We start from the raw sequence: 14655 nt of genomic DNA, 5'->3' as shown, positions 1-14655 counted from the left end.
TGTTACGAGGCCACCGTCCCACTGTGCTTGTTCCACGTCAGTGTGCTGAGAGGAGCACTACGGGAGCGTTCATTCATAAACTCACGTCCAGCAAACCACTCACATCGGATTTTTTATTTTTCCATCCTAAACTTGGGCTTATGTTTCATCGATCTCCAAATGTAACCCAAAATGTTTATTTATTTTTATATAAAAAAGTTTCCCCACAGTCACTGAACAATAAAAGCTCAGTCCCTCAACAAAATAACAGACGTTAATATTCTGAGGTCTGGCTGGACCTGCTCATTAATTCAGTTAAATGAAGTGAGAGAGGGGGAATCAGAGTGAACCCAACAGGAAAAAAGCCCTTAAAACCATTTCCTGTGATTTGGGTAACATGCAGAAATCTCAGACGCTCAGTGTTTGTCTTCGTTTCTTTTGCTCCCTGCTTTCCTCACGTTGTAAATTCATATTCATCTTGTTTTTCTCACTTTCTAGCACTGCTCCTTTCCGTTTCTCTCATGATTGCTGGGTCAATAACCGGGTGGTGGACTGGGTCAGGGGGCACAGTCAGGTTTTGTCCACCAGCTTCAGGCTGCAAAGGTTAATGCCTCCTGACACTCCCAGCTCCATCAGTCCCAGCCGCATCATTCCAGTAATGCAGAAGTCATTGGGGCCCAGGATTGCGTGAGGGCTCTCATCTGGAAACCCAAACAACCTTCACCTCATCGAATTCCTCTTGAAGAATGCAAAAAATTAATTATTGGATTAAGCTTCTTTGTCTTATTGGATTACACCTTATCGTCCAGGACTGATGTGTTTTTGGAGAAAATGTTTCCATATCAGATCAGATATTACGTAAGAGATAAAGAATATTCAAGTAAATGTGCTCATGTTAAAGTCTGTAAACATACACCAGTGAGCCAGTTAAAGGGATGTTGTAATTTCTAAGGCCAAAGTTTAATCTGGATTGTGTGGCCTCTTTAGCTGGTGTACTGGTCGTTTCCAACCATACCCCACTTCCTTTACAGGCACTCAACTGAATTGTTGCTTAACCTGCGCAGTGACCCTGCCACATGCTATCTACATCCCTCTACCCCAGATCCACCACCGCACTGCTGCCCTTGTAGGCAAGGGTTTTGCTCTACGTCAACCAGAGACACAGAGTTGCGAAGAGAAATCCATAAAGCTTGTGTAAGGGTGGAGAAAAAAAGTCAGCACCAGTGCTTACTCATCTGGTAAAAACGGAGTGATCTGCAAAGTTTGTATGAGAGGGTTTTTGACGGTGCCCTGCTGCTTTGTCAGTGCAGCACATGCTGCAGGCACTGGCATCCCCTATTGCCTTCCAGGTCATTGGCCAGGCCCAGCAGGCGGTGGGCTTCTAGCCCCATGACACGTCCCTGATTCACAGCTGGATCCGTAACAAGGTATCATAGCAAATGAGTCGGTAAAACATCACTGGTTTGAAGAGCGTGAAAAATTGTCATGATATCATTTGTAATTCCTGATCTGGACTGCCGTTGGTAGGAGAAAGTGCAGTAGAGAGTGAGAGAGAGAGAGAGAGAGATCTGGTAATGAAGGGTTTCTATTCCTCTTTGCCATCTCCACCAGTCTCCTCACCCCCCTCCCTTCCCACCACCCCACAGCCTCACCCCCAAAACTGATGCCCGAGGGGGGAAATCCAAGCTAATGTAAGGAGGCAATAATTAAACATCTCGTGATCCTCAGCCAAGTGGCTCATAGGTGTTGCACCCTTAACATGAGGGCTTCGTGACACATTGTCCAATTCCTGAATGTGGATTTTGCCCTTCATTGCACATGACTCATGAGTGGTGGGGATGTGTCAGATTGGGCCTGTCCTGGTGCGTTGGGGTGATAGTGGTGATGTTTGGGGAGGTAATACAGGGGAAGTAAGGAGTTAGTCAGATGTTGTTATCTCTCAGCAGTATCAAATTAGAGGAGCTCCTGAAAATGAAATGATGCACTGGACTCCTTTGACACTTTTTACGAAATAAAATAATAAAATATTATCACAATAAACTTTATCAATTATTTTTAAAAAATTGTGATAAATCAATCTTTTTAAAGACATTTAAAAATATTTGTTAAATCCGGCCACAATTTTTAACTACGTTCAATAGTTCAATCAAACTGTAATATTTCAGAATATCCAATGTTCTTTTGCTTAATTATAACCAAATTATTTTTAAGTACAGTGAATTCATTCTATGTTCGGTTGAAGGAATTATTCATATCTCATAAATTGTATAATAATATTATAATATAAAGGAAAGTAAATTAAGGCGCCAACATAAAAAAAAATTCACATACACATAATGTATTATGCAACAAAATTAGATAGATAAACCCTTGTGATCTTTAACCTTTCTGCTGTGAGTACAGTTGACTGTGGGCAAGTTTGATGGATGCAAAGAATGGACAAACATCAGCTCCCTCTAAAACCACAATGGAGACCTTGGATCTAAATGTCATGGTTTCATAACGGATACTCTGACATTTGTGTGATGGGATTTAGCCATGGGTTAATATAGCCATTGCTGGCACACTGCATTGATGTCCATCTCACTCGGGCTGTGAAGTCTATCTCACCAGTTTTTTTTTGGGTGCCCTCACAGAAGTTTCTTTCAAAGGGATGAATTGGATTCTATGCTGGTTAAAGCCAATTATTTTATCAGAAAAAAAAAATGTTTGATATGTAGGTTTGTTTTATATGATGTTAATGTGCCTCAGGAGCTGTTCAGATCATTCTTCTTTTTTTTGGTGAGGGTCGGGCTGCGGGTGGGGGCTGTTCAGGAAGGCAGGCGATCAGCATTAAAATCAGAGCCATGTAAATCTAATCAATTATACAGTTTTTCAGATAAAATGTTGGTAAATCAAAACACATTTTCCAAAAGTCACAGTATAATGAGAAATTTAAATTGGAAACAGAAACCATTTGTTTATTATAAATGCCAGGGTGAGGTGGTGACTTGCCATCCATAAATTTCGTTATCCTTTCATATTCCTTTTATCTACGACTACAGCTTTGGCACTCGTTCAAGATTTTAATGAACCCAGACTTCTGAGGCATCAAGGCCTAGTGATGCATTGTCCATTTGGATCAGGCAGTACAGAGGGGGGGACAAAGGCAAAAAAGCGTTTGCCTTTGACATAATATTTTATATTCTATTGCCTTACAGGGGGGTCATTAGGTGACTGCAACATTTAACAACATAACAGATTGACAAGAATAAACACATATTCAGCATATATCTGGAATTAACTACCAGACTGATGATCCTGTGCGTTTGTGTGTATCTGTGTGTGTGTGCATGTGGCAAGGGGCGACTTGAATCAAAAAATAATTTTCTGTGCTTTATGAGGACACAGAGAAACCCCCCTGCTCTGGCGCGACCTGGTGTCGGCTGCTTTCTCAGGCTCAGAGGTTCCTAGGGGAGACCAGAATGGAAGTTGAGCATCTTGCTGTGATCCAAAGAAAGTGTGCCAAATGCTATCAAAACTGGATTAGTAGACAACAATCGTGTTCGATGAACGGAAGGGGGAGGGAACAAAGTAGTTTCCAAGTAACCCGAGATGGAATTTTTCGACTCCATTGAATATTTATCCCATGTAGAAATGGATGTGCACATAAGCCCGCTTTGTTCAGGGGTAAAGTCTATATTGAAAAATGCCAAGTTTTCTTACCTGAGCACAGATGAAGTGAAGAAGCATCAATCACACTGCGATGTATTTATTCTATTTTAAAACCAGTGCACTGTTTATATGTGTGGGTCATTTCATATGCACTAGAAGGATCAGTCATGTTTCTGATATGTAAGAGAAAGACATCTATTGAAAGTATCCAATAAAAAAGACCGGGACGGTAAATAATACCAAATAGGTACATCAGAACCTTAGAATTTATATTATATGTTGTATGTCTAGGAGATTTGAGCAGTTTCCTTCTCAGATTCAACATTGTTTGACGTTAATAAAATAATCAAAAATAAAGAACAAAAAACTAAATAATATGAGTAATTTCTGTTGTGATTTCCAGGTTGGGAAACCATGAACGTGGGGGAAAGGTTGTTATGAATTATTTATTTATTAAAAACATCCTCTGTTTTATTTGCTTTAATATAATTCCTAATGTCAATGTCAAGAAAGGAAATGTCCCACTGTTGCAGGAACAACAAATGATCATCATGGACTTTTCCTTTTTTTTTTTTTACCTCAAGGCCATCCAGCAAATTCCTCTGACTCCTCAACACCTCATAAAGAACGGTCAGGTCCAGCAGCACATGCACATTTAAATACACCCGCACCCCGATGGCTGTCCTCTGAATGCTGACATTTGGAGCAAATCCCCTGCTGACTTAATCACGGCAAATATTGCGTGTCATTTGTGCACCACACTTGGACCTGGCTGATGGTAGTGGTAGTAATTCACCACTGCTGTGAGAGGGAGCCCCTGGGGTGACGTGCCTGGTGCTCAAATCTCTCTTCTCTCTTTCCTTTTGATTCCCCCCGTTGCTCGTCCGTCGCGAGCCTCAGCCTGTCTCCGTCCCTTCTGTCTCGTGGAGCAGAAGGACACCAGAGTCGCTGTAGAAGGACACCATCTGTGACACAACAAATGAAAATATAAAGATGTAAGCAAACACAGAATATCACCCACTAACCCACGTTTAACAACTGTGTTTTATATTTTATATCATTTGAATTACTTGTTTAGAATAATGTTATATAATGAATTCCCCTGTGTTGTAAATCAAAGTGTGTAGTTTCCCTCTTCTCCATCCTCTCCTCTCATCATCACCCTCTTCTTCTTCTTCTTCTGTTTACTTTCCCATGTGCTCGTCCTGCCGCACTGAGCCCGCCCCCTTTCCTCGCGTCGTCCAATCACAGGACTCGCGGTGCAACCACTTATACAACCAATCAGCTGCTCGCTCTTTTGGCGCGTCACCGGATCAAATATGGCGGCGCACTTGAGCAGAGCTACCGAGCGACTTGTTCCGAGGTGAGTTTGAGTTTCTGTGGCTTCTGCTTCTCCTGACGAGCTGCGTCTGTGGCAGGAAAGCTCCCGACGCGAAGTATCACGATGTTTCACTTCCGCCCGTTGGTTAAATGTCGCTTGTTTCGTATCCGGGGAGAAGAAGCTAGCGCAGCTGCTGTCATGTCTGTTTAGTTTGTTGTGTTTGTCTGGAGGTGACACGCTGTGTTTGTGTGTTTGAATGACTGAACCGACAGTAAACGTGTTGAAGTCCATCGCTGCCGTGTTTCTGAACCAGATTCAGCCGCTTGTGATGCTGTTTTATTTAATATTTCATGTGGAAACACTGGTACATGTTTAAAAACACATATAACCATGTCATGTTACTTAATGTTGACAGGATGATGCACAGTCATGTTGTGTTTACTGGGATTAAATACTTCTCGGGCTTCAGGCCTATTAAATGCAGAACAAAATGTCCACCACACTGCTACTTGCAAACATTCTCATTCTTTTGTATATTTTTGTGTAGAGCACATTTCAAACAGCAAACATCGAGCAACCACAGAGGTTTTTAGAGTATTGGATTATTTGTTTGATAAATACAAGATGACAGTAGAAACACAATCATATGAATTAGACCAGGTTCAAGTAAAAGGCCTGTTGGCTGATAGCATAGGCTCATGCTGCCCTCTTTACATTGAACAGAACAAACATAGAAGATATTTATGAAGCACCTTTACACCCTCGGCACAAATGTTTTATACAATGTGTATTGCAAACAGCACTGCATCGATTAATAACTGTACAAGCATATTTTTATTGATTAAATTATATTGTCATGAATAAAATACAAAATAACACAGAATGTGGTTACTTGGCAGTTAGTTTTTGTAATAAATTAACTCGGTTATTCATTTTTATTATACATTTTTATACAATTTCTTCAAACCCAGTAAATTATTGTGAAAGTAGCATGAAAACTGTTTGAGCCTTATGGCAGTTTGTGGTTTTACATTCAGTAGCTATTTTCTTTCCATCCGCTCAGTACTTCTGTGTAGAGCATCTTCTGTTGAAGTTGTGGTTGCCTGGCAACGTCAATGTTATGCCAAGAGTCCGTGAAGATGCTGCACCAGGCTGTGCTTTATTTTTACTTTCTGACAGCATGATCTCATATTACTGAAGAAACTCACGACACCATATGGCGGCCGGTTTACTCATTACAATCATTTTCATATTTGAAATGTTTAGTTTCCAATAGAAACTTTGTGGTCTACTTCAGGACTTTCATAGTTTTTGTATTTGCTTGTTTTATCAGTATTCGTAGTGGGCAGGGTTATAATAATCTTTTTGTCTTATTCCACTCTAGAGTCATTTTATTGTCAGTTTGTTGTTAGTGCTGGAAATTGTATTGCTTTACTTTGGATCCACCTCTGGAGTGGAAATTGACTTAACTATGCTAAGTAGTTATTGTAAATAATTGTCCATAATATCCTTTACACAATAATATAATTTGTATGTGTATCAGTCATTTTATTACTTCAGCTCACTGCTTGTCTGTGCACATGCACACATTCCTAGCCATCTAAACTGGGAATACAGTATTTCAGTCACAATCTTTCCTATCAACAGTGAGACTACAACCCCTATGCAACTTTATATTCCAATATAATTTGAGCAAACACTTTATAGAATGATATTGAAGGAAAGATATTTGTGTTGCTTATTTGTGGGATTTGAGCCAAAGTCAAGATTCAACCAACTGAACAAGTAAAGCAAACATATCTACTTTACATAAGAGACTTGAAGCAAAGGTCAGATTGACTCACGGAGGACCAAAGTCAGGATGTAGGTTTTAGTGCTTCCCTTTTAACAATAATAAGAAAAAAACAGTTTTCAAGTCCCTAACAGGATGTGATTACAATACAGACTTGTTGGATTTCCCCTTTTAAGAATATTAAAAGATGTTAATACTTGCACCTGTATTAGCCTTGTGTGCATTTCTGCAGGTTTAGGTCATGAGATTCAACGACAGATGGTTCACAGTCAAAGTTGCATCATGCTCTTCTACCTTTTCAGTAAATTTATAATGAAAGTCTCACAGAAAGTATAATTAGAAACTTCAAACAGTCTGAATGGCAGTTACAAAGAACTTAATATTCAAGTAATGTGTCTGTACTGGTCAACAACATTGTGACATGTGGCTCTAATTCAAGGCACATGAATTTCCAGAGGCACAAAGCTGACGATGCTGCCAAATTAGAGTGTGAAGTGACTGTCACGCCATTGTTAGTGTGTTTGAGTGTGTCTGTTTGTGCATGTGGTGCATGAATAGTTTAAAAACAAACCATTCTCTCATCCTCATTAATGCCTATTTTAACTTAACATCTCACTTGTTTCTTCTTGTATTTTCCAGCGTACTTATAAAGTAAAATCACCAAAATTTTGAATTGTATTTTTACAATTGTATTTGTACACTTGTTTACAGCATATTCATATTAAAAAATCTACCATTCTAATGAGATTCATTTATATTTTTGGCCGGTGTTTCAGGGAGGCAGTGCCTTCGTGGTTAAATGCAGTGCTCTCAGATGGCTGGAGCTCCGAGAGGAATGTGTGTGCTAGTTTTATGGACAGCCTAGAGCCCTCGCCCTGGCATTGGCGGCAGACTGCTCTTTGTCACAAACACCCTCGTGTCAAAGATGCAACAGCATCCTGGAGGAAGCATTGACTGCCGCTATGAAGTCGACAAGTGATGAAAGTAGCCTAGAGGTTGTCAATTAAGAGAGCCAAGGCCTGGACCTTATAAGTTAATGGGCAGTTTCCCCTCTCCGGGCCTGCCAGGGCTTTATAGCACAGCTTATAAAGCCCCCGAGTGTAATGCACCCCTATAACAATTTCAATTAAGAGAAGGGGCATAAAGCAGTGCAGACACTTGGCAGTCAAGCTAGAATGTTTATAAAGTGGCATTTGGCATAAATTGGGAGGGGGGATTTTCAATTGCTCCAGTTGTTTTAAAGCAGCAGCCACTGTGCAGAATTTTATTTTGATGGCACTTCATGCTGACTTGAAGCATTACGGACTTCCTGGTGTCTTCCCATTACTAGTTCCTTTAGCTTGGTCATATGGACGCACAGCCTGACATTTTAAAAGCCCCCTCTTCTCAGTTGTAAAAGAGATTAGAACCAAGACAATGCAGACTTTTAATATACAGTTGTAATTTTAAACACTCTTAATATTAGTAAGTGTCATTAAAAATGCATTACTTATTTCACAGTAAATTGCTTAATTTGCATTTAAAACTATCCTATAATACAAGAAGCATTTACTTGTAATGCACTTACATTAAGTAAAACAGAGCAGATAAATGTAATTAGCTCTTGCACAACCCAAATTTCTTGTTTGTAAATCTGTTAGAAAAAAGGAGTGCTTTAAAGAAAATCCCTTCACTCATCTGGTGTCCTCTGTCCTCAAACTGTCTTCGGCTACTGGTAGAAAAATAAATGAGTGTTGAATAAACACCAGTGTGTTGACACCTCATTTCCTTCTTGATTGGTGGTGGAAGCCGAGCTTGAGGTGTGTGGCCATAATCCAATCAAGCAAAAAAAAACAACCACAAGGACTCTGTAACCAAATTCTGCAGCTATGGGAGGTTGAGCAGGCTTCTAACCACAAACCTTAAGCTCTAGATGCTTTTCCTGAGCTTTTTATTGGTTTATCTTGTCTTTTTCTAGACGTGTTCTTGACCATTGTGTCGTGGTAGCAAAGTCTTGACTTAATTTTGATGCTTTTAAAAAAATATGTGAGCCACTTTTAAAAGTCTGTCACAGTCAAACAGCATTTAATTGGTCAAGGTATCTGCTGGTGTCAAACAACAACAGCAAATGGGGTGGGTGTTATACCGTTTTTTTCCTCACCTTCGTTGTCACGTTCTGCCACAACATGGATTTTATAAAATCATCATTACTGTGATAAACACACAGTGGCATAGGTTCTGGGTTTAACACACACACACACACACACACAAGGAGATCAATCTTGTCTGTTTGCTGTCGCTGCAAAACCAGAACATCCCCATGTCGCTTCACATTCAATTTTCACTTCTAACTCGGACGCTGCAGTTACTCTCCTCCACTTGCATCAACTAGGAATCACATCTGTGACAACAGAACGTTTTTTCTTATTGGCTAAAGGCTTCACTGACATGTATAATGCATATGTTTTTATTATAAGAACTTCAAATCAGTTATCTCTCATGTTTATCTTCCCCAGGATTACGTTACTGTATTATACAGATTGAAGATGATTGAAGATTTGCAGTTTTTCAAGTGTGTGTGTGAGATTGCTAGTGTTTTTCAACTCCATGGGAACTCTTAAGGTTTTTGAATTGTGTGAGTGTTGTGTTCAGGTGACATTTTAAGTCATTTTTTTATCGTAGGTTAAGAAGTTAAGAATTTGATTACATGTGTAAATCTAGTGTTGTACAGATGATGTCACATCTTTTATTACACATGGGAAAAAAATATTAAATATTAAAACGGTAAATGTGAAAAACAGCATTTTCCTCCCAAATATTCTTAATTGCTGAGAACTGGGTTGCTCAGCAAGTTCACTCGGCTCAAAACAACAGCATGGCTCTTACTAATGAATCTCATTAATTACTAATTAGCCTAGATTATGGGGCAAGGTTACTCTGCTCAAAACACATGTAAGCCTATAACCTATTTTTTAGCCAATAAACACATCAGATTCTTTAAATAATCATGTTTCCTTTCTTCAGATGTTTTCAGTTTCTCTGCCAACAGAGTGAGAAGAAGTAGAATCATGTTTTGCGTGATGCATCCCTTTTAATTTGGTGTTAAGATGAAATCATATGGCCATCGTGGGTTCAAGAAAACAAACTCTACACCACAACATCTCTGGATCTCTCTACCAGTGCCCACAGAGCACATTGCCTTTTTTTAGATCCAATGAATCAATAAATCGCTCTGTTACCTGTTGTTGACCCAGCTAATCTTGTCTTTGAAATCTGTTACAGAGCATTAAGTTAACACATGTTGCTGTGTGAAAACAAAACTCTGCTAACTGGCGTGGGGACCAGCTGAGTAAACGTGGCTGAGGGAGCAGTGTGGGGTGGCAGCGGAGAGAAAGAGAGGCCTACACTTCTTTCAGTGCCGACCAAGGTGAATCCATACGGCCAACAGATGGTTATGTTACCCAGTATCCCCATAGAAGAAAAAAAAAACAACCAAAACAAGTGTCTGCGCTCTAGTTCTGAAGCCTTTGATCAACACCACATCTTCGGCTTCAGAGTGGGACTTCTTAGGACCCCTGAGCGCACATGGAATCGCATCTGTATAAACACGGCCATGGGAGGAATGTGTGAACAATGCAACCAAAGAATTTTGTTCTAGAAACGCGGGGTGGACTTGGCCAACGGGTGGTTTGTGTGGTTTGGAGTTTGAGCGTGGTGGTCGGATCGAATGAGGAGCTGGGGAAATATCCTCTGTTTTTAGTGATAACAAAAGTGGGAAATTTGTGTTTTCGGCTTTTGTACAGTGCTGCGATGAAATGATCCTTTTGAAGATTAATACATGGTGTGCCATTCTTGATGTGGTCGTGGGTTTCTGCAGCGTTATTGTCCAATACTCCTCCTCAAATTTACACATGGTAATCATAATGTGTTTATTCAGTGAAAGTCTGTCAAAAAATTTTAAATACTATGCAAAGACCTCCCTAGAGAGACACCCGATCTTATCGTGATCCTCGTGACGAGTTACAGCACGCAGTGATCTATTTATTGAACTGTATTGGAGCACATACTGTATATGAATGACTTACAATTTCTAATAAATAAAGAGTATGTTGGTCTGGTACAGTTTAGCCTGTGTAGCATTAATTAAGTTGTGTGTGTACGTGTGTTGGAGGAGGGCAGGATATTGCTTCCAGGTTTGGAGTCACCACCTCTGTCAAAAGGCCAAAGGGGCTTTTTACCTTTTAAATAGATAAAGATTTAGGTCCAGTTTACACCTCAGAAACCTGCAGGAGCGTTATTCTAGGATTTTCATCAGCTACTACGGTAGTATGTGTTGTCCTGCTCCCTTTTCCTCGGCTGCTACGGTGGCGTTTTGGTCTTCTCATGGCTCCGAGGTTGGCTCATTGCCATGGTGATGGTCGGCTAGTTCCAGGGCGATGAGGTGTAATTTACCCAGCATTTCCTGTCTGATACACAGTATCCTAATGAGTAAGAGTCCTGCTTTTATAGCAGAGTGTTTGTTAACCAGGCGCTGCAGGGGGGATGTGTGGGTGGGTGGGTCGTTGTGTGAGTGTATGTTGTCTACATGCCTGTGTGTGTGTGTGTGTATGCCTCCCTTTGCGTTTCCGTGTATGAACACCTATAGGTTGGACTATCTATAATAGTACAAGGGTCCATGCTGTGGCCCCGCGGCTGCAGTTCTTTGTTGAACCCCTCGGTGTCAGTGTTGACAGTGTGCCTAGTGATGAGGTCTTTGAGTGCAGCTTGAGATGCTTGTTGTAAAACCAGCTCATGTATCTTCCTCATGCAATGATTCCAAACATCATCTGTGTAAGAAAAAACAAATTGTGCTGCATCTTGTCATGAGTAGAACTAGTAGAACTAACCATTATTCGGGGCAAAATGTAGTTTTGTTGTAGCAGTAAACTCAAATTAACATAACTTAAGTGAGTCTGTTTGACTAGTATCACATTTAATGCTTGTAGATTAGTCAAATAATTAAAATATATTGAATATTTATTGTTAGAAGATGCTCAGATATATAGATTTATCATCTTCATATCACTGTAAACTAAATGTGAGTTTTTCAACTTATTCCATGTTCATGGGCATTTGTCAATTTTTTTATGATATCAATGAGTAAATTAATATTCATCAGCAGGTCTCGTTACTTTATTTTAACTCGGTAAATATGTAATATTAAGTATCTTTTGTTATTATATTATTGTATATTCATAAGGCAACAATATCCCATGGTGTCTGTGACGTGAAGGACACTAAGAATTCCTGCTCCTACAGTTGTAGTGTATTATAATCTTGAAATATTTCTCCACTGACTCCAGTGTTTTGCAACTTCTGTACATAAAAAAACTTGTCATTGTCTGGTCCATATTGGGCAACTATTTGATAATTAACACACACAACCCTCGACTGAAAAACAGAACAACTGTGATGTGTGATCTCTCTCTAAAACTGAAGACAAATCACATTCATGCTTCGTCTGGGCTTGCAGAGAACAGTTGGCTCGGTTGCTTTTGGTGTTTTGCCATATTCGGAAGTGGCGTATAACTTCTCATCACATCACTGGCACAAGTTGCTAGACAGGCAGCCTCCTGTTAGCACTACACTTCATTAGAACCAGGTTTCAGTGGTACCACACACGTTCAAAAGCAGGGCCCATCTCCCTAGCATCAAAGGGGATTTTATAGAAAGGGATGTGTCTGTGTCTGTCTCCCCATCAGTGTCTGCTAATGATGCATGCTGCACACGTTTGTAACATTGACACCCTCCTCTCCCTATCACTCATTCACACTCTCAATCACTGCTTCCATTTCTCTCTTCTCTCTCTCTCTCTCTCTCTCTCTCTCTCTCTCTCTCCTTCTGCCTATCGTGGTGTTTGTTTGGCTGCTGGGTTTTGTTTGTTTATTGTTTCCAGATGGCAGATGCAGACTTCATTTGTGTGGCTTTCAAGTTCCCAGAGAGCTTTTTACTGCCTTGGCTCAAGCGCTTATCCTGTTTCCTCTAGCCAGGCTTTATGATGGGCCCTTTTTATATGTAGCAACTGGAAACAACTGTCACTACCAGTCTGTGTCACGGAGAAAAGGAGGAAAACCCAGAGAAAGTGTCTTTTTTCTTTTGTTTGTGCTCCTCATCTGAACATCTTCGTTATTGGCAGAGGACAATGTTTTTATTATTATTTGTTTTACCAAGACTGAAATTTACTGGCCTCATAGAATAAGAGAATACCTTTGATCCTGTTTACTACTCTGCATCATTAGCAACCCAACCGAAAAATGGGGTGAAGGGTGCAAAACTATTTTTTTTTGTTGACATGACTGTTCAGCATGCATGTTTAGAAGTGATGAAGCTGGTACTCTGTTGATTTTAGGGTCTAGTCTGGGCATCATTAAGAGCTGTGACGTCACTTATTTACAGGAACCCAGGAGGGCGACTCACCCAGTAAATGTGGGGGAGGACCAGTGCACGTCTTTACTCATCGGATGCGGTTTTAAGATGGAGCAGTAATCAAAGCTCTCTGCTGTATAAAACCCACCCCTTTCCCTTAAGGAGGCCTTTTCTCCTTGCTGCTGCTGAATGAGTGATTACCCTGCATTCCATACTGCCTAATCCCATTTCTAGTAGTGATTTAACACAAATAGCAGCAGCGGAGGCACTGCATTCACTGACTTACCACAAAAACTGGCCACTGGAAGGAAACATCCACCTGCTTTGTGTCACATTTTGGTCACGTCAACAATGAACGGGCCAAGCAGACACATTTTCTCAGTTGAAAGCTGTTTGGAGGATTGCAGGACGCCAGCTGTATCCATGTCCCATTCACTCATAGCGCGTGTCTCAGATGACGTCAGCTCTAATCACAGTGATACTTGTGTGTTTGTTTACTATCTGTCAGGGTCCGCGGCATGTGCCAGGATAGAGGTAGTACTGCCATATAAGTCGAGAGCTGCGGCGCAGTCATTACACTAACCCGCTTGTGACCCTGCACAAGGGAATCCGAGCTGAAGTGTGAGGGGATCTGACTTTAATGTTCACGTAATCAGTGGTGTTTGTGTTTTGCCACCACTGAGCGCCTGGCTGGCCGGCTAATCTCATCAGGTTTTGGGCTCTGGCGATGGGGTGAGCGAGAGGACAGCCTAGAATGACCCATATCTCCATGCCAGGACGGCTGCAACGCCGCGACTCTGCTGTGCAGTTCCATCAGAGTTTACTACGAGGGCCTTTGCCAGGGTGCTTACTACTGAACTGTCTGGCACAACAAGATAAAGCCTGCACTAATGCCCTCTAAGGACACAGCAACTCTCACTATAGACAAGTCTGCTTTTTGCAACTATGTAATAACATTGCGGAGCAAAACTGGGAACATAAACTGGGTTTACATTGTCCCAGCTGTCCATAGTGTTAATTGACAGTAATTTATTTTTCTATTGCAGCTACATGAGTTAGACAAAATCAATAGTGTTTTTACAAAATGTATTTATGTTGTCAAGTCCTTTACAGGAAGAAAAAAATAAAGGGTGAGATAGAAGCAGGGGAGGGACATCTGGTCGCTTGTGAACAGATCAGATTAAATTTTCTTATGTTTCATTGAGGAAATGGTGTCTTGGTTACATAACGTTACACAGTCCATTAGAATGACTTACAGTGTGTTGCAATGCTGCCAAGACCTCTGCCTGTGGTCTGTTTATTTAATCACTTGAAATCACATTTAACAATTGTACTTTTTACCTCTGTCAAGGTGATTATGTTTTCATCAGTGTTTGTCAGTTATTTAGCAAGAACTACTCAACTGATTTCCATGGAATTTCTTTGAAAGGAAGAATCCATTACATTTTTGGGAAGATCTGAAAAAAATGGGCGGATCTGGGAATTTTTTTTCCACTTTCTTTATATGGTGAGATGGGATATTAGG

The 14655-nt window shown here is 40.5% G+C and overlaps 1 protein-coding gene across 4 annotated transcripts in view; it reads left to right on the top strand.

Annotated features, from left to right (window-relative positions):
• Positions 1–4876: 4876 nt before the first annotated feature.
• The window catches only part of clybl (citrate lyase beta like), a 59292-nt gene continuing 49513 nt past the window's right edge, over positions 4877–14655 (top strand). Inside the window, exon 1 of one of the 4 annotated variants that reach the window (XM_020100767.2) lies at positions 4877–4996. In XM_020100767.2, coding sequence (XP_019956326.2) covers positions 4953–4996 — 44 coding nt within the window. In that variant the 5' untranslated portion in view covers positions 4877–4952. The remainder of the gene's footprint in view (positions 4997–14655) is intronic. The other 3 variants (XM_020100766.2, XM_020100765.2, XM_069532365.1) reach the window with 3 other exon arrangements.

The sequence above is a fragment of the Paralichthys olivaceus genome, chromosome 10 (genome assembly GCF_024713975.1).
Source record: "Paralichthys olivaceus isolate ysfri-2021 chromosome 10, ASM2471397v2, whole genome shotgun sequence".
Classification (NCBI taxonomy): domain Eukaryota; kingdom Metazoa; phylum Chordata; class Actinopteri; order Pleuronectiformes; family Paralichthyidae; genus Paralichthys; species Paralichthys olivaceus.
Note: the sequence above shows the minus strand (reverse complement) of the source record. Positions and strands in the feature narration are given on the sequence as shown.